Consider the following 19,984-nt stretch of genomic DNA (forward strand, 5'->3'; position numbering starts at 1 on the left):
TTACCTACGTGTGATATACACGTAGAGACGATTGACGGACATTGTTTGAGAATGCTGATTGATTCAGTGATGATTGATTTTATTGAAATATCCCGTCGCATGTATATGTATATTATTGACTATATTGCTTGGCCGTTTTCAATAAAAATAAATTCCTGAAGTTGCTGAGGACTGGTTGGTGCGGATCACACATGACTTTGATTATCTACGGTGTCCACTACAGTATCGAGCAGAGATAGCGAGTCACCATCTGTTCGGACAAGCTCGCCACTGGTGGGATGGAGTTGTGCGAGACACTATTCCTGGACATCAGTTCACGTGGGATGAGTTTCGAGCTGAGTTCGAGGAGAAATATTACAAGCGACATGATCAGGAACATCGTCTCGTGGAGTTCATCAATCTCCAGCAGGGTGACCGTTCTGTTGGTGACTATGAGGCGGAATTTACTAGGCTCCTACGATATGGAGCTAATCTTGTTCCTACCGAAAGATTGAAGATTCAGAAGTTTGTTGCTGGTCTTCGCCCCTCTCTGCGAAGGAAGATCGAGGTACTGGAGTATCCTACCTTGAACCGATACATCTGCCAGCTCGAGAAGATGGAGCGAGGCGAGCGTGAGGAGCTGCAGGAGGCCCGGATCCGAGACCGAACCCCAACCAGAAGATTCTTCATTAGTCGACCTTCCACCAGTACTGGTCAGACTAGTGACTCCCGAGACAAGGGGAAATTACCGGTGGTTCGGCCACCACCACCACAGTCATCCCAGAGGAGGCCTTGTCCCCGATGCAGGCGAGTCCACTTTGGACCATGCAGTACTCCTCCGACATGTTACCAGTGTGGACGATCGGGACACATTGCGACATACTGCCCGGAAAAGGGGACCGCCCCGACGAACGCCAAACCTCTTCGCATTCAGCCTTTACAGCAGTCTGGCGTTGCACCGAGAGTTTACGTGTTGGCGGCAGAGGCCGATACTCAGGGCGAGGAGTACTACGTTGAAGAACCAACCGCTGAAGATACTGTTGCAGAGGAGGACTCCGAGCAGACCGATGCTGCCGCTATTACTGGTACTTTGTACATATATGATATTTCTTGTCATGCCTTGTTTGATACCGGGGTTACACACAGTTTTCTGAGTGTGAAGAAAACTGATGAGTTAGCTTTTACGGATGTCGATACTACTAGTCGATATCAGATACGTACGCCCGGCGGAGAGATCCTTCCTATGCGCGGAATATTGCATGACATGCCATTACAAATTTGTGGAAGGGATCTTCCTGCCGATTTGATTATCGTACCTATTCAAGGGTACATAACCATTACTTAAAACTAGATAACATGTTCCAACAGCCTCCACATGTGAGCGCATCTTGTTTCCCGAATAGATGCATTGCTCACTTCCCACTGGCTTCCTTAGGTTTTGCAAACCCTGTAGAGAATTCGTAACATGGATTGTAGAACCAGAATCAATCCACCATGTGTTGTGACCAACATCGATCATATTAGATTCATAACAAACGAGTGTAAGTGAATTACCTTTCTTAACAAGCCACTCTTGGAATCTCTGGCAATCCTTCTTCATGTGTCCCTTATTCTTACAGAAGAAACACTTGGATTCCTTCTTGATGTTTCTTTGAGAAGTCAATTTTTCCTTCCCTTTCTTTTTGGCTTGGTATTTCACTTTTCCTTGAGTTGCCAAATGCACACTCTCTCCACCTTCCATAAGCAACCTCCCTTCCTCTTGAACACACATGTTCAACAGTTCGTTGATCGACCATTTATCCTTATGTGTGTTGTAAGAGATCTTGAAGGGTCCGTATTGCTGCGGCAAAGAGTTCAAAATATAATGCACAAGGAAAGAGTCAGACATGGTAACCTCAAGTGTTTTGAGTTGAGCCGCTAAATCCCTCATTTGCATGACGTGTTCACGCACTCCTTTGGTACTAGTGAGCCTCAAAGTGGAAAACTTCATAATCAGGGTGTTCGCCAACGCCTTATCTGAAAACTCAAATTGTTCATCAATAGCCTTCAGCAGCATACAGACATTGTCATACTGCTCGATCGAACCCCGAATGCCAGATGAGATGTTTGTCTTTATGAACATAACGCTGAGACGATTAGATCGCTCCCACCTTTCATAAAGTTCAATCTCCTCTGGCTCACTCTCCTCAGTAATCGGAGGTGGTTCATCTTTCTGAATAGCATAGTCAATGTCCATCCACCCCAAATGAAGCAGGATTCTTTCCTTCCACACCTTATAGTTATCCCCTTTGAGCTCGGGAATATCGCATTTCATGTCAGAGACATTCACAGGTTGAAAAATTGCACAAAACAAATCAATATACATGCTTATATTAATAAAATTAAGGCAACTTTATGTGACGTTTTACCAATGTAAAACATCAACAATATGAAAATATGACATAAAAACTGTCTGTGGGCTAAGTTTCTAATTCAAATAGATTTATTTAGCTTAATGATGAAACCATCTGATTATATTCATTTCTCAATCCCTGTGGGTAAATCAAGAAACATAATCGACTTTTCACCCTAATTAATTACATAAATATAATAAAATTTCCTGTGGGATAAATTTTATTATATCAATATGATTAATTACAACCAATGTCTTTAACTAAATGTGATCCAATAACAAAATTTATATATAATTTTACTCTAATTAGAGATGTCGTGGCTTTTCTCTAATTTGAATAAATTATACGAACTACTAGATATTTGTAAATATAGATACAGATCTAAATAGAAATACAACCTTAGCCTAGTGGTTGAACCTTCCTTACCAAAATGTACAAGGTGATGTGTTCGAACCTTGCCTTTGAATTTTTCTTTCCCTTAGTATTAATTTATAGTTCTAACTTTGTTTGCAACCACGTAAATAAGTGTATTGGTGGCCCAAAGTAAACAAGGCCCATTTCCAGAAAATAAATCAGAAAACCTAAAAGTTCTCCTCGCGCGTATGTTATTCTTTGGCTCTTTTCCTTTCTACAGGCGACGTTCTCCTCTGTCCCCTTTTTTTCTTTTTTCTTCCGACGAGGACAGACTTCCTCCGGTGATGGTTCATAATCGACAACCACCACCGAAGTTGCCTTCAAACATGTCGTCGCAGAGCTAATCCGGGAGTAGAGGCATCATAACGGCTTCTGAATCACTGCATTTACCAAATCGACAATGCCCACCAAACTCTCCAGAAGAGTAAGGATCAAGAGTCGGTTGGCTTCATAATGAAAGAAGAGTCAACACGACAGAGAAGATAATGCAAAACAGAAGACACACAAGGAACAAAGCCAAACATATGACGACGGTTTCCTGATCTAGCATAGATTATGCATCAAGGTATTCTATTCCTCATTTTAATGAGTTATTTTCATAGATTGAATACAATATTCACAAATCTCTAAATTTCGATGTCAAAATTATGAATGCATCGAATAATCCTAAATTTGTGTATCTAAAAGAATACAGAAATTATTCCAATAATCATTTCAGATTCATGAAAATTAACAAAATGGAATATAGAAATTCATGAACGACATCATTTTTCAAGGCAGATGATACTGAAGCTCGGATACCAAATGTTAGTTTAAAATTATTTAAACTCATCTAAATCATGATCTTCAATATGCATCAATTGAACATACAAAAGATTCAATTGAACATACAAAAGATCATGAATGCGGAAATAAAATTCTGAATCGAAAAACATACCTCCAGCCATTGATAATTTTTACTAATCTAAAATCTGAGTATTTGATTCTTCTAAACCATGAGCAAGATAATAACGATGGTGTATATTATGAATGTTTGCTTGGCTTAGGGATCTCAATACCGTATGTGATCTTTATAGTCTTTTTCCCATAAAAAAAGACATCAGTTATCAAGAGGTTATCAAAAACAGTTAGCAGAATATGGAGTAAATATTGGACCATCACTATAATGGGTAAGTTATTTACGGAAGTTAATAAACTCCCTGCATTATAGAAATTAAATAATAAAAGTAATTTCCAACATCTTGGACCATCGTATGTTGTAAATGAAAATGAAATGTAGCTCATACAATAGTTTCCCATAGCTTTCATCTAGTTATTCACAATTTTGAACTACACAGTTACAGCTAAAAAGATCTTTGGATCTAACCAAGTTTTGAAGTACATAGCTTCCATGGGGTAAGACTGAAAGACAGAACCAAGTTAAAGTGAAGATAAGAGGATCGGCTTTGCTAAGAACAATCATGTATCAACTGTTGAAGGATAAACTTGGTGTTACAGTTCGGACATGTTATTGTTCGGACGAACACACTTGGTGTTAGGGTTCGAATGAACCGGATAATAGAAAACATGATAGGAGACTAACGTTCAAATTAAACTAATAAGGGAAGAACACACATTATGGACTGCAAACCTGTCAAGAATATTCAGACGGATCGAATATGCCATAACCAAGAGGAACCGCACTCAAGACATGCCATAATTAATGCAACATTATTTCTTTCCTTTGTTGTATGATTGTATAGCCATTATAACTTATTCTTTTTCCCAAAGCATGTACATGTATGCTTATATAATCTGTACAAGATGAACTCATGAATATAGAAGAAACACAAGTGATCTTTAATTTTGTTTATTTTGATCACCTCTTCTTTGTCTCTTTCATTTCACAAAGTTTCAAGTGTTCACTTTATGTTCGCTTCTATCTAAAATATTTAGGAAATCTTCATCAATGACAGTGAAGAGTCAATTGCAAGCTTTACATCCTTGAGGATACTTGTTAAGGCAAGAAGAGATCAGTAGAACCAAAAAGATCAAACCCTGAGAATTTGCAGCTTGGTGGAGAAGGCAATGGCGACACAATTAGGCCGGGACGACGGCCATTGCAGCTGCTCAATCTCGGGTCCTGCCGTGTAAGCAAGGATCGGGTCCTGGCGATGAGATCGTGCAAGTCGGGTCGATGCAGTTGATGCCCCAATTCGCCGAGGCTCAGCCTCGTTCCAATCGAACGACGTGACCGGACCACAGAATCTCGTTGCTATTGAGAAGAGACTTGATCTCGGAAATTCCCCATAGACGAAGGAAATCGCTGGACGTGGCGAGAAGGTCGGGCCTTTGGCACTCCTTGTCGGGGGATGAACATGGCTTTTGTCGGCGGGTAAGGGTATTCGAAGAAGAGGTTAGGATCGGATCGGATCGGATCCCGCCCATGGAATCGTCGTGCTGTACAATCTCGGGAAGCGGTTGGGATACTACTGACTCGAGTCTGAAGCACGATTTCTTGCGTATGAAGTAAGCTCGGGGAGGGTTTAAGCAATGTTCATCTTGTCGTGGACAAATGAAGTCTTTTGCTTATGGTTCCACATTTTTCTTCTACAAAAACAAATGAGGGCCTGTTTTCTAATTGCTTGGCCCTCGGCCTTTTCATTCGGCTCTATACAAACAGAACAAACAGACCTTTCAAAGCTAATTTTTACAAACTATATCATATATATATATATATATATATATATATACAAACTCGAGTTTAAAAGGTTTCAAATAGAAAAATGTTGGTGGGCCATTACACTACAACCAAAAAGAAGAAAGTTATCATGGACCGGTTGTTGTTGTTGCATAGAGTGCGTGTGCCATTTGGTTGCTGAACATAGACAAACACTGAAAGAGAGAAATGGACGGCATGCGCGTGCATTGTAGATTCTCATTAAAGACACCCAAAATGGACGGCGCAGACTCTCTCTCTCTCTCTCTCTCTCTCTCTCTCTCTCTCTCTCATGTTTCACCAACACAAGCAATTGCATTATCATATGTGAAATGTTACTCATAAATATTAAATTCTCCCTAATTTTTGTACCGTCTTTTGAACATTCCAACCCGTTGTGGTTGGTTACCTTGAATTTCGATTAACATAACCCTTTTTTTTTTAATAATATAACCGTGAGTGAGTGAGAATTGTAACCATGCAGCGAGTGAATCTCTCCAAGGCTCGTCAGACATACCCTGGGTTCATGAGCTTGCAATGAATTGCAGATTATTTATTTGTAAACACAATTCGAACATCGGGTTTCGAAGAATAACCATAGATTACTTAAAGATACATGTTATTGTTTATTATATTAAATATTCTACTAAAAAACTATCATATATATATATATAATAAGAGCAATTGTATTATCAATTTGATCATTGTATTCCTGATGGATCCATCATTTTCCTTTATTATTCTAAATACGAAATAATGGTTTAAATAAATTGTGATTTGATATATTTTCTAAACTGGTTTTTATAATATCAATGTAATTAAAGCCGTTCATGTTTTTGAATTATATATAAACATATGATTTGGAAGTTAGGGTTAGGTAGGTTTCTAGAAAATAAACTAATTAAACTCATAGTTAGGTGAGAAGATAGGATTTTAAATTAAAATTGGAGGGAGGGGGCAGAATGTGGTGCTCCCACCAAAATCCAATTACCAATTACATATGATATGGCTTTTCAGCTCCTCCACTAACGTAACCCCCACCTTTTCTCTGTTTGTTGCTTTTAAGGAAATAAAAAGTTCTCATACTGTCAAATGAATATTCTTTCTATTATATACATATATGATATATATATATATATATATTTGTGTGTGTGTGTGTATTTTTTTTTATTAACAGCGTCAATATTCGCTTTCCTTAAATTCCTATATAAACTTTTTTTAAAAGTCTAGGTCGCCAAAATAATCTTAATGATATATCAACATAATAAATTGGATGTAAATTTAGATGGGTGATAATATTGTGTATGGTATTTACTCAAACGTGATAATAGTTGAACTATTCTATATATATAATCTTAGATATCTATTATTTTCATTCGAATTTTTTAAAAATCGAAATATTTATATCCAAAGCTGAAATCGTGCATATAGAGTACTTGAAATCTGAATCACACCATCATACACTAAAAAAGAAAAGCTGATACAAGCCATCACCCTCACATTCACAAAAAGGTCGCAGAAGGGAAGCCACATACCGAAAAAAAAAACCCTAATCAATTTCTGACTTTTATTTGTTTGATTTAATGGCAAATATGCTCATGGGACCTGGCAATTCTCCTAGGGAAACCACCGCCGCTATTCCTCAGGCAATCATCAATGGCGGAAGGGACCAAAGGGCCCTGTGTTTTGCCATAAGAGTTCCAACACAAGGCTTGCTGCTGAAACCCTCTGCTCGCCTGGGAGGGTTTAAGCCTTATGTCGACCAGATCCACGTCCATGCACGGCACGTCGCTGCTGCAGGCTATGTGCACCGGCTGGACCGTGAAGCTGCCGACGATGTTGTCGTATCTCACGCCCGATATAGCCACCGCTCCCGTCTGGTTCTTGCACTTGTACTTGTCGCAGTAATACTGGTCTATCACTATCGGAACTTTCACATCGCTCACTTGTATCTTCGAAAACGTTACGTTCTTTACCATTCCTAATCCACCCTGCATGCGGCAACAATGATATATGTATAAGATTTAGTACTATATATTATGCGTAGATTATATTACATTATGCCTTCTTTCACAAAATATTCTGTTTCGGTCCGACTAACCCATTGGATTATATAGTATTTACGTGAATAATGATGTATACATACATATATATATATGCATATATGCACATGTGTGTGTTTTGTGTACTTAATATGATAATGATGTATACATACATTACATGTATATATATATATATGCATATGTGTAATGTGTATGTACCTGCCATGTCTTGATTCTAACACCAGCAAGGGTGTTCTGTATCGAGATATCCTCCACGATGATATCGGACACACATGCCACACTCTTGTCTTTGCCTAGTCCTCCCAAACTGTAATTAAAAACGATAAATTAATTAATACACATGTATGTATGTATATATATGTGTCTATATATGAGGATCCATATACATATATATGCATACACACATACGGACGTGTATGTATGCGCATGTACCTGATACCATGACCAGGGCCACAGTTGATGTGGTGGATATGAACATCGGAGGAGCCAGTCTGAATGGATACACAGTCATCTCCTGTTCAAAAGAAATAAAATTAAATTAATTTCATCTTATTTATGCCCTGTTGACACAAATATTGTAGTTAAACATCAAATAAAGCTAAGTGTACTTAATTACGATTTAATTAAGAGTCTTATGTCCATATATACATATATATACACAGGTATATACACATGATAGAAAAAGGGGAAGCTTTGTGCGCATGAAAAGTTAGTTTGGTGACAGTTATACCGTTTGGATGGTGTTCTAAGCCAATGAATGTGTTTCTTTTCCTATTTTATTTTATTTATTATTCAAGTCTAAGTGCATTGTCTTTATCTTTTCCCCTTCTGGCGAGTGGCGACCACAACGTGACAAGCACTTCTTCATCTTTTTGTATATACATATATACATGTATAAGTGAACCATATATATATATATATATATATATATACCACAAGCGATGTTGGAGTGTTGAATGTGGACGTGGCGGGTGTTCTGAAGGTGGATGCCGTCGGTGTTGGGGCTGTTCTCCGGCGAAGAGATTGTGATGTTATCGACATTAACTCCCTCCGAATTGTCGAATTTCAAATGGCATAACGGGCTGTTCACTATCCTTATGTCGCGGACCGTCACGTTACTACTCGCATAAAATCTCAACGCCTATAAAAAAAATACACATTAAAAAATTATTTCAACTTTAACAATATAATTAGTTACGGACAATGAGACACATACATAACGCATTCGCTGATCTTACCGTTGGTTTCATCGGAGGTATGTACTTATGTCTCTTCTGAAACAAAAAAAAAAAAAGAAAAAAGTGAGCCATAAAAAGCCGATGAGTCTAACATTAGTTTACGGTCGAATATATTGAACAAAAAATGCATATTCTAGGCTAAAATAAGAGTTGGGTTTTCATCATAGCTTAATATATATAGTCATGATATCAAAATCGGCCACCTGAGTTTGATAAACGTCTTGAGTAGTGTCCCACCAGGCGGAGCCACGAGCATCAAGTGTTCCGGAGCCCTGGACGGTGATCTGGTCGAGCCATTTGAAGTTAAGCCACTGGAACAAGCTCGATTTAGGCCATGTCCCAATCTTGTCCGGAGCCACTACGGTTCCATCTATTTGAACCACTAGTTTTTGCTTGCATGGACCTTGCAATGTCACCGGCTTCACCATGAATTTCTTCCCCGCCGGAATCTTCACTCTCGCCTCCGTCCCCACCTCCTCCTCGCAGGCCGCCTTCCAAGCCTCCACCAATGCCTATATGAATATATACTTATGATTCGGTAGTGAAAATGATATACACTTAGATCGTAGATTTGATATTATAAGGTTACTATTGTAGTTGTTTGCAATTAGGGTTAACCTAGAGTTTCTTATGTATTATTATCTATTTATTATGATATGATTATGATATACAGAAGAGTCTATTTCTATATGATATGAAAGTCTATATAGATACACGTACGAATTTCTGATGTCTTGCATGGGAATTCGTCCATCCGTTTGTGAAGTAGAGATGTTTGAAACACATTATAATATTAAACGTCTTGGCAATCGGACTAATTGAGAAATGAAGTAGAACATATAAGGGGTATTATGGTGAATATATAAATAGTGATTTTACTTTGGAATATTCTAGTGTAAATCTATAAATACATACAGAAAGCATTTCCTCTATAGTGTGTATATAGATATATTGTATTGTACTGTCAACTGTGTAGATTATGATGAGGAGTTGATGAATATATATGGAGGTTGCTTACCATGGAGTCGTCGGAGACACCGTCGGCCTTGGCGCCGAAGGAGAGAATGTCGAAAATGCCCTCGTGGGCGGGGTAAGGTGATGGTGCAGGGGAGTCGCCGGTAGGGGTATTACCGGAACTGCGTCTCGCCGTCTTTTGACGGCGGTGATGAGGTTTGCTTTTCTTGGCGTTATGTTTTCTGGCCTCGACGGAGATGGCGGAGACGGCGGCCGCCACGACCATCACGGTGAGGATAAGAGCTAATAGAGACGATCTCTTTGTTTTTTTCATTTCTTAGGAATTGATTTTTTTTTTCTTCTTTTTTTTTAGTTGGTATGAGAATATAGTTTGGTCGTTATTGGCAGTTTATATAGTGATACTTTTACTAAAATGGGCCTCTGTTTTTTCTTATTTTCTGTCATACCCTTAAACATCGAGAAAATGTTTTTAATTTCCTCTGTGTTATTGGATTGGATATATATATATATATAATAGGACCAGGAAATTATGACTTTCTTATAGTTTCGTCTCAAAAACAATAATACCTAGGAAATTGTTGGAGAAAATAAGCATACCTATGAATAGCCCATTTGTTTGTTGTTTTAGAAATGAAAAAAAAAATCCAATTAAATATACGAATTTGCTCAAATCTTGCCTATTATAAATATAATATTTTTACACAAACTCTAATGATGTAAACTGAGTAAAATTTTTCCAATGAATATATTCATCGGGTTTTTCACATCAATGTTATTTGATATTTTTTCCACGTCAAATAAAATAGTAAAAAAATAAATAATAACTATTAAAGTAAAAAATAAATAATTATAAAAGAAAAGAAAATAAAATTTTAAAAATTTTAAATATACACACACCCATATATATACACTCCAATATTATTTTTTAATTTGGTTTGTGCAAAAAAATAATTTGGTTTGTATACCAAAAATAATAATTTACTCACTTCCTCCACATAACTACAAAATCCTAGGGGTGGACGTTTCCGGAATCAGTTCGGGTTCGAGACGGAAATGTAATCGGTTCGATTTTTTCAGTTTTATAAAAATAGATACCAATCGGTTTTATATTCTGTTCGGTTCGGTTCCGTTTCTTTTAAAAAAGATATATTTCATTTAAAAATTTTAGGATTTATAAAATTCAGTTCGGTTTGATTCCAGTTCCGAAAAATTCGGTTTTCTAAAAATAGTATTGTTCAGGAATTTAGAACGGTTCGGATCGAGAAAAATAACGTATTTTTCAGTTCAGAACCGAACCAAAACGCCCACCCCTACAAAATCCAGCTCCGCATATATACACCCACATCCCAAATGCCAGCTAAAAAGGCTCCGAACATCGTAAGAAACGACTACGAATTAATTCACCAAGTCATCTTTGTACATGCCTAAGTCGAAATAATTTATATATGAAATGAGATGAAAAAGCAAATAATGAAATTTAGATTATATATATATGGAGTGGATAATGTAAATTAAAATGACTAATCATGTTTTGCTGAATAATGTCATATGAGTTAATGGGGTGTGATCTGTAGCAATAGCACTTTGCCTTTTGTTCCTTAATCATGAACAGTTAACACACTCCCCACGCATTCTCATATTCAAAACAAAAATCCAAAACTCGCATCATTATAAATAAATATCTCAAAATACAATTCCCAGAGAATTTATAAAATTCAGGTTATGAAATGGTAAAATGCATATCTGGAATACAAAAAATATTAAGAATCTCTTTTAATTTGAAATATGCATAAAACATTATATATATCATGGAATCCGATATATAGTTTTTAAAAAAGAAATAAACTTGTGTTAATATCATGAAATGACGTCAACCTATGATTCAAAAAGGGTATCATTCTATTGGAAATTCATTTGATTGATTTATGTTATTACTATCTTTTTTTTGGCATTCAAACTTGTTAATTCATTTTTTTTTATTGCGTTTTTTTTTTGGACAGACAAAAACCGTTTCCGAAAGGCGCAAATAATCATCACATAGATGTGTTGGTTGCAAAAGTTTGGCATACGCCAAAAGAAGACAGCCAAAAGGGAGTGTTATGTGTTAGTTTCCTATGTATGTTTATATTAGATTATCTGCTTAATTTTCAGACAAACTTAAGTTGGCCACGTCACCACACAAACTGCATATAATAATAATAATGTGTTCTTCATCCAATTCTGGTTTTGATGCTTGCGTGCATGATGTTCATTGTATAACACATCATTCAAGATCAATGGCTATAATGTTAGGAAAAAAAATTGAATGCAAAAGTTTCTCGAATTGCATTTTTTTTTTTTACAAAGAAACGTTTAATGATATATGAAGAAAAATGTTTTTATGGAGAGATAAAAATAAATGCAAGGTAAATTGGAGAGTAAGGGTTAATAGGAGTCTGTAGTTCATTTATATTATCTTTCTAAAACTACTAAACCTACAACTAAGACTAGGGACGAACGTTGTGGTATTCGGTTTGGAATTTTAGCGATTCGGTTCAGAAACGATTTATTCGGTATTCTAAAATTTGTATCAAATTAGTACCGTATATTATTCGACTCAGTTCGGTTCCGGTTAAACAGTATGATTCGATTTTGATTTTTTTTAAAATAGATTTTCTTAAAAACATTTCGGTTTTTCAGAAATTTTATAAAGTTTGATTCAGTTCATTTTTTGAAAAATTCAGTTCTATAAAAAATATATCGTTCGAAAATTTTGAATGATATAGTTTAGAAAAAAATTGAGATTTTCGCTTCCATACGATTCGATTTCGAGCCGAAACGCCCACCCCTAAATAAGACATAAATCTACAACAACAAAAAAATGATCGCTCCCTCATTATCCTATTGAAACGGATCATTATAAATAAAATAAAATCAAAATACAGATTTATTCAAATAAAACAAACCAATCCTTAAAAATTCTCTAATAACAATATTATTTATATGATTTTTTATATATAATATTTGGACCAGTGACAATATTATTTCTATTATACAACACAATAATAAATTTTTGGAGGTTTGGTTTTTTTAAGGGTATGAATTAATAATGCCCCCTAGATCTATCACTTGTAATCATTGCCTAAATTGCCGACATCAAAATAGCTAGAATCAACTATATGGTTTATACGATCTGCATGCATATGACATGTCACATGACAGATCATGGAACATGCAGATGATATCGTGAACTGAGAAGATGGGCCAATCTCATTTACGAATACGGGCTCCTCAGTCAAAGTCATTTCGTCTCTCATGGGCCACCAAAATCACCGGATCCTTTCACAAGAGACATGATGGAACATGCAGATGATCATGAAACTGAAACAGTTCTATTATATATTCGAATATATATATATATATATATATATATGTGTGTGTGCAAATAATGAGAGAGAAAATACAAAGTTGTATAATAATGTATGTGGTGTTTCGTGAAGTAGAGTATTCAACGTGGCTAAATAATAGCATTTGCTTTTAAGACGGCTCTTTGGGGAGGGGTCCTTCCCATGAGCTTGACGCTCGTGGATCCTTTGTCGTTGCTCGATGGATTCTTGTATATGTACATGACTCACTATTCGTTCTTCCGACCACCTCTCTCTCTCTCTCTCTCCCTCTCCTTCTGTGTGTGATGGAGAAAGACGACGTGAAGGAGCCGTTTCTTCTCCGGGCAACGGCGGCGGAGCAGGCGGGAGGCTCCGCTCTGTCATTGTCATCCTCCGCCGCGTTAACAGTCGGAGACGGCGACATACCTCCGATCTCCGGCTTCGGAGACTTCGTCAGGGAGTTTAACGTGGAGTCCAAGAAGCTTTGGTACCTTGCGGGGCCCGCGATTTTCACGTCACTGAGTCAGTACTCACTCGGAGCCGTGACTCAGGTCTTCGCTGGACACATCAGCACTCTCTCCCTCGCCGCCGTCTCCGTCGAGAACTCCGTCATCGCCGGCTTCTCCTTCGGCATCATGGTTCCTCTCTTCTCTCTCCTCTCTTTCAAAAAAAAAGATTCAAACTTTCCGAATTAAATTGGCAGAAAAAGTGATGTAAGTCAACCCTTTTCCGCAATTATTACAAAAAGTCTCAAACTTTAGCTTACCGATGAATAACATACGAGTTTATGAGTTGGTGAAATCTTCTGCTTTCTGCGTTTGCAATCAGCTGGGGATGGGAAGCGCGTTAGAAACGCTATGCGGGCAAGCGTTCGGAGCCGGGAAGCTGTCGATGCTCGGCGTTTACCTGCAGCGTTCGTGGGTGATCCTAAACGCAACCGCAATCATCCTCTGCCTCCTCTACGTATTCGCGGCGCAGATTCTCGCGTTCATCGGCCAAACGCGGAGTATCTCCCAAGCCGCGGGACTGTTCTCCATCTACATGATCCCACAGCTCTTCGCCTACGCCTTAAACTTCCCGACGGCGAAGTTCTTGCAAGCTCAGAGCAAGATCATGGCCATGGCGGTTATCTCCGCGGCGGCGCTTGTGATGCACGCTCTCTTTAGCTGGGTCACGGTGGCGAAGCTCCGCTGGGGGATGGAGGGATTGGCGGCGGTGCTGAACGGATCGTGGTGGTTCATCGTGGTGGCTCAGATCGCTTACATACTCGGCGGCACGTGCGGTGAGTCTTGGTCGGGGTTCTCTTGGGAAGCGTTCCACAATCTTTGGAGCTTTGTCAGGCTGTCTCTTGCTTCTGCTGTCATGCTCTGGTCAGTGCCTCGACGACCCGACCCGTTTTGCATCGTTTAATTTGGATTAAATTGATTATTATTATTTTTAAATTTATATAACGTTTTAATTTGTTGGTAAAGTTTGGAGGTGTGGTATTTCATGGCGCTCGTATTATTCGCTGGATATTTGAAGAACGCTGAGGTCTCCGTTGCCGCGCTCTCCATATGGTAATTTTCATAATAATCGGGATATGATTCTAAATTATATAGTTATTTTTACTTTGTAGATAAATAATTTTGTAAAAAATAATAATATCGTAATGGATCATAACAGCCAGCATTTTTTTAAAATTTGGAACTATTGTCGGAAAAGATTTTATATTTACGTGTTTATAATGATTCTATTGGGCTCAATGTTTGGGAAATGAAGCATGAACATCTTGGGATGGGCCGCCATGGTGGCTATTGGGACCAATGCAGCCGTAAGGTAATAACGCTTTTATCAAATTTTATTTTTACATCTTGAATTTTGAGGTGATTTATTTGGCTAATAACCCAATACCTAAACCGATTCGAATTGAATATCACGTAATCATAACCGAATCGAAGTAGATATAAAATCGAATGGTTATGATTTCGCTAAAACCAAAAAATCAAACTCGAATCCGAACCGAACGGAATAAAAAAATAATCGAAAAAACCGTAATGTTGTTTTAAGAAAATGAGTATTTTTTTTTTATCATAACCAAACCGAATATAACCGAATTCAAGTTAAAAATCGACGGTTATAATTTTACTAACATCGAAAAAACCGATTCGAATATAACCGAACCGAAATCCGAATAATCCATTCCTAATAGAGATATATTGTTACAAAGTAATCAAAATAAATATTTTTTCAAACAAGACTTGTCTTGTTTGGTGAAGTGTGAGGGTATCAAACGAGTTAGGAGCCAACCATCCAAGGACGGCGAAATTCTCCCTAGCGGTGGCAGTGATATCATCCACAATGATCGGAATCGCCATATCGGCCGTTCTTCTAATCTTCCGGGAACGATACCCTTCGTTTTTCACGGACGATGAAGCGGTCCGAGACATGGTTAGAGAGCTCACACCAATGCTTGCCCTTAGCATCGTCATCAACAACGTTCAGCCCGTCTTATCTGGGGTTGCGGTGGGCGCTGGATGGCAGGCAGTGGTTGCATACATCAACATAGGGAGCTACTATTTCCTCGGAATCCCTCTGGGATCGGTTTTGGGTTACAAGCTTGATTTCGGCGTAACGGTAACGAAAATTCGAAACCGTTCATAGACTCACATCTTTAATGATTTTCACACGAACAAAATGTTCTGAATCAATCAGTTTCTTTGATTAGGGAATTTGGAGCGGAATGTTGATGGGAACCGTAATTCAATCGATGATCATAACGTGGATGATCTGTAAGACCAACTGGGACAAAGAGGTGAAAACGCAACTGTCACATAACATAATGTTTCCAAAGACTTATAAACTTAGGTTGATGCCCAAGACATAAACACAACTAACCTGTCTGCAGGCTACAATGGCTGAAGAAAGGATAAGAAAATGGGAAGGAGGTTCAGATTCAGAGGATAACACCTTAAACTGAACCAGAAGACTGTCCTATGTGTCGTTTATGTATACATTTACATACATATATATACACAAACTGCCAGTTTCAACAGGATTTATGTGCATCAAAATCCAGGAAACTGTTGAATAAGATAACAAAAGCTGCATCCGCTGAAGATTTCAGAGATTGAATTGAATTTCAATCACATTTCATTTCAGCATATAAAAACATTCATCATCTGCCTCTCTGTTACTGTTATGGAGACCTTCTCAATTGAACGAAGAGAAGAAGCATGAACAACAAATAGTTTCACCGTTTCAAAGATCGAGACACACAACCATTCAATCATCCATAATAGCACATCCAACAACACCATCACTCAAGCATTATCATGAAACAGGTGGGTACCATTTGATCAAAACCCAAAAAAATGTGAATGTTTATGAAGAAAGATTCGATTTTGGCAACGTGAAATCACAAACAAAGCAAGCCCATCAAAACGCCAGGTCGATCAAACATCATTAAGAATTGGACGATAGATCCACATTAAAAAGCCAAGAACGCTCTTCGAGTTGTTATAGTTAACACACATAATGATAAAGGGATAATGATGTTCAAATCCAAAATTCAAAGATCTAGAACAACAAAAATAACAAACAGATGTATAGAAAGAAAATCCTACCATCTAAGCGGTGAGAACGACGGCGCCGCCGGCCTCCTTGATCTTCTTCTCGGCGGTCTTCGACACAAGCTTGGCCTTGACAACGATAGGTTGGTTCTCCGGCAACATACCCTTACCCAAAACCTTGAAATACCCGAACTGGGTCACATCGATCATGGGCACGTTGTCTTTGGTCGCCTTGTCCCTCACGTCCTGAGGAACCATGGACCAGATCTTGTCGAGGTTGACGATCGGACAGTGGAACTTGTTCCTGAGCTTGTGGAAGTACCTCATGCCCACTTTGCCAAAGTAACCAGGGTGATACTTGTCGAAGAGGATGCGGTGATGATGCATACCTCCGGCGTTACCACGGCCTCCGGGATGCTTCCGGTGCTTGCCGATACGACCATGCCCAGCGGAGACGTGGCCTCGCTTCTTCCTTGTCTTCTTCAGGCTCGTCGTCATTGCTGTCGCTTCCCTCTCGAAGAAATTAGGGCTTTTCTTTTGGGTGCGGCAGAGAAATGAAGGGAAAGTGGGAAACTAGGGTTAGGAATATATATACAGAGAACAGTTGATCGTAAAGATATGAAGCGCACCTCTGGGGTTTTTGGGCAGGGAGTGAGTGACGATGACTCCTCATTTTGTGGGTTTTTTATATGGGCCTACGGCCCATATATTCTTTTTAGTTGGTCCATCACTTGCGAATCCGAAATGAGTGTACGGCCGATCTTGGAAATGGTACGGAATCAGCAAGAGAGAAAAAAAGGCCGGAAGTACAGAGACATTATGATATAAAATACTAAATTATGTTAAAAGTTTCAATCTAAATATTAAAATTTATTATTTATAAAAAATAATATAAAATATTATCAAGCTTTCTTAGAAAAACTGAAATTTTAAAATTTTAATATATTCATATTCATGGTAAACAACTTTTTTCTGTTAAAAAGTTTAAATTTGTTTATACAATTTTAAATAAAATTGTTTAATGAAACATAATAAAACCTATGATAAAATTATATATACTCCCGATTATAATTTTTTTTATTTATCCGCTACTACATACATACATACATACATATATACATATATTTGTATATTCATACATATATGTATGCATACATACACATACATATACAGGATGCACGTATATGTATGTATATATGTATGTATAGAAATGGAAGGAATTAGCAAATAGATAAATATAGAAGAGAAGAAAGCAAAAGTAGGTCGAATTCATCATCTCATGGATTCATGGAGTTCATGTCATTGAAAGAGATGATAATTCTGCCATTACATGCCAAATGATTTATTTTTTTACAGATTTACATTGAATCAAACAAAAATAATTACAATATATAGAAGGGAAACGAGAATCAAAACGATCAAAAGGCTTTCCACTTTCTTTCCTTTTTTGGAGGTCTTTATCTTTGTAGGAAGACTGCTGCTCCGACCAAGCAGAACCATAGCGTCATAGCAAGCCAAAAGGTTCGGTTTTTCTCCAACCCAACCGGCGGTTTCCATACCAACAGTTCCCCCAGAAAGTCCCGAGTTGAGTTCAGCTGGTTCGTCGTCGATCCGCTCATTCTTCTGTCTTTATCCTTGTTCTTGTCCGTCCACGTCCCGGCATAGCTGCAACCAATTTCGTTTTACTTTTGCTTACGCTTTGGTAATAACCAATGGACATGTTAATATCCAAACAAGAAAGGCTTGTAAGGAAACTGAACTGCTTCAAGGCAATTACTTTAAGTTCATGGGTTACTATAGCAATCAGTAGTTAAGATTAGACCAGCACATGTTAACAAGAAGATACTTGAAAGTGAAAAGAATGGTTCTCAAGAAGAATTTATCTTAGTTTCAACAATAAAATGATAGAAATCCTTAAGATCTCTCGTATTATCCTAAATCAGTCATGTTACTGGCAAGTGATATGCCGAGACATGTATAAGTTGAAGGAAGGATTGAAGGTTGAGGGGGGAACAAGCTCGTGTACCTGTCGTAACTCGAACCGATCAGAGGTATGGTAACCATTTCCTCCTGAGATATCTTGAGCTTAGGAGCTTGAAGAATATACCGGAGTTCTGCAGCTTGACGTCGGATGCTTAGACTAGGATGCTTCCGTTCCAGTTGCTGATAAAGGGCAATGCAATCAGCGTGACGGTTATTGGCCTCGTAGGCCATTGCTAACCAAATTTGAATCTGGCAACCAATCCCGAGAACAATTCCATAAGCGTTTTAAACCCTAAACAAACAGATTCCTAACATGTAGTTCCAGAGGCTAATGAAGTGAAAAACCAACCTCACCGCCAAAAAGGGTAAGCTTGGGGATAATCGTAAGGGCGCCTTCGAGGAACTCGATGGCACGCCCATACATGCCTTTAGCGTAAGCCTTTTGACCCAATTCGAACATCAACTCTGCCGTGGCTCTCCGCTCTGCCTGCTCTTGTGCCACCTGCTCTCACCACCATGAACAAACCAAATCATTCCTTCTAGTTCCAAGGGACACTAACTAGTGATTCAAACAATTCTTATGAGATCAGCTACGCTCAATCAAGGGAGCGAAGCTTATATACATCATCAACTATAGTTGCTAAGTATGTCTTGAAAATTGACGAAATCCTTCAATTCAAGCAAAAGGGAAAGCTTCATGGAACCCTCAAAAACTTACCTTTTCGAGCTCTATCTTCACTCTCATCTTCTTTTGCTCCTCCGTCTCTTCTCCTTCATCCTCGATCTTATTCTGCAACTCCTCCGCTTTCCTCTCCAGCTCCTTCATATCCTGAAGCTCTTTGGCTCTCCTCTTCATCTCTTTCTCCCAATCGTACGGTTCTTCCTCCTCATCGGTCTCCTTCCCGTTACCACCGTTACCTTCACTCTCCTCTTCGCTGGACCCGGCGTCGAAATCGACGGCGTTAACCTTGGAATTCGCCTTTCCGCGAGTCAAGAATCTAAGGTTCCGAGTCTCGCCGTCCGATTCCAGAGGCTTGTTGGAGAGAGCGGCGTAGTAAGCGTGAGAGTCTCTCTTCGGCAAGTTCAGAACAACGTCAACCAACGCCGGACGGATTCTCCGATCAGTAACCACCGTACGGTGCGGGCCAACGTCAAGTATAAGAGCCACGTTCCCGAGAACCACCGCCATAGCCGCAACGCAACGAAGAAGAAGAAGAAGAAGAAGAAGAAGGAGAAAGACAATGGAGAACACAGGAAACTAGCAGGAGATATTTTTCTCGTGGCTAATAATTTAAGTGACGAAAATAGCCTCCGGTTCAACTGAA

General features: G+C 38.5%; 5 protein-coding genes across 6 annotated transcripts in view; 2 read left to right on the forward strand and 3 right to left on the reverse strand.

Moving 5' to 3' along the window:
- The window catches only part of LOC104825728, a 2,450-nt gene extending 1,126 nt beyond the window's left edge, over positions 1-1,324 (forward strand). Inside the window, exon 3 of the mRNA XM_010558099.1 lies at positions 224-1,324. Coding sequence (XP_010556401.1) covers positions 224-1,324 — 1,101 coding nt within the window. The remainder of the gene's footprint in view (positions 1-223) is intronic.
- Positions 1,325-6,910: 5,586 nt separating this feature from the next.
- LOC104825659 (polygalacturonase At1g48100) lies at positions 6,911-10,098 on the reverse strand. Its single transcript, XM_010558028.1, has 7 exons — positions 9,804-10,098; positions 8,989-9,297; positions 8,786-8,821; positions 8,481-8,688; positions 7,980-8,061; positions 7,746-7,854; positions 6,911-7,475 (listed from the first exon to the last, which is right to left on the reverse strand). Exons 1-7 carry the CDS (start codon positions 10,071-10,073, stop codon positions 7,065-7,067), a joined length of 1,425 nt encoding a protein of 474 aa, XP_010556330.1. The 5' UTR covers positions 10,074-10,098; the 3' UTR covers positions 6,911-7,064.
- A 3,276-nt stretch (positions 10,099-13,374) lies between these two features.
- On the forward strand, positions 13,375-16,162 carry LOC104825661 (protein DETOXIFICATION 29-like). The gene is made up of 7 exons (XM_010558031.2): positions 13,375-13,763; positions 13,954-14,495; positions 14,598-14,684; positions 14,887-14,943; positions 15,384-15,741; positions 15,833-15,919; positions 16,013-16,162. The coding sequence occupies exons 1-7, from the start codon at positions 13,431-13,433 to the stop codon at positions 16,082-16,084; spliced, it is 1,536 nt and encodes a 511-aa protein (XP_010556333.1). The 5' UTR covers positions 13,375-13,430; the 3' UTR covers positions 16,085-16,162.
- Positions 16,163-16,542: 380 nt separating this feature from the next.
- Positions 16,543-17,270, reverse strand: LOC104825660 (60S ribosomal protein L27a-3-like). Its single transcript, XM_010558029.1, has one exon. It carries the CDS (start codon positions 17,172-17,174, stop codon positions 16,734-16,736), a length of 441 nt encoding a protein of 146 aa, XP_010556331.1. The 5' UTR covers positions 17,175-17,270; the 3' UTR covers positions 16,543-16,733.
- Positions 17,271-17,914: 644 nt separating this feature from the next.
- On the reverse strand, positions 17,915-19,901 carry LOC104825662. Of its 2 annotated transcripts, none has more exons than XM_010558033.1 (4): positions 19,378-19,901; positions 19,009-19,161; positions 18,703-18,839; positions 17,915-18,341 (listed from the first exon to the last, which is right to left on the reverse strand). In XM_010558033.1, the coding sequence occupies exons 1-4, from the start codon at positions 19,846-19,848 to the stop codon at positions 18,134-18,136; spliced, it is 969 nt and encodes a 322-aa protein (XP_010556335.1). In that variant the 5' UTR covers positions 19,849-19,901; the 3' UTR covers positions 17,915-18,133. The 2 variants fall into 2 exon arrangements, with proteins under 2 accessions (XP_010556335.1, XP_010556334.1); XM_010558032.2 differs by having other exon boundaries at positions 18,703-18,908; positions 19,378-19,900.
- Positions 19,902-19,984: the final 83 nt, after the last annotated feature.

This window comes from Tarenaya hassleriana, unplaced genomic scaffold (genome assembly GCF_000463585.1).
Source record: "Tarenaya hassleriana unplaced genomic scaffold, ASM46358v1 Cleome48, whole genome shotgun sequence".
Taxonomy (NCBI): Eukaryota; Viridiplantae; Streptophyta; class Magnoliopsida; order Brassicales; family Cleomaceae; genus Tarenaya; species Tarenaya hassleriana.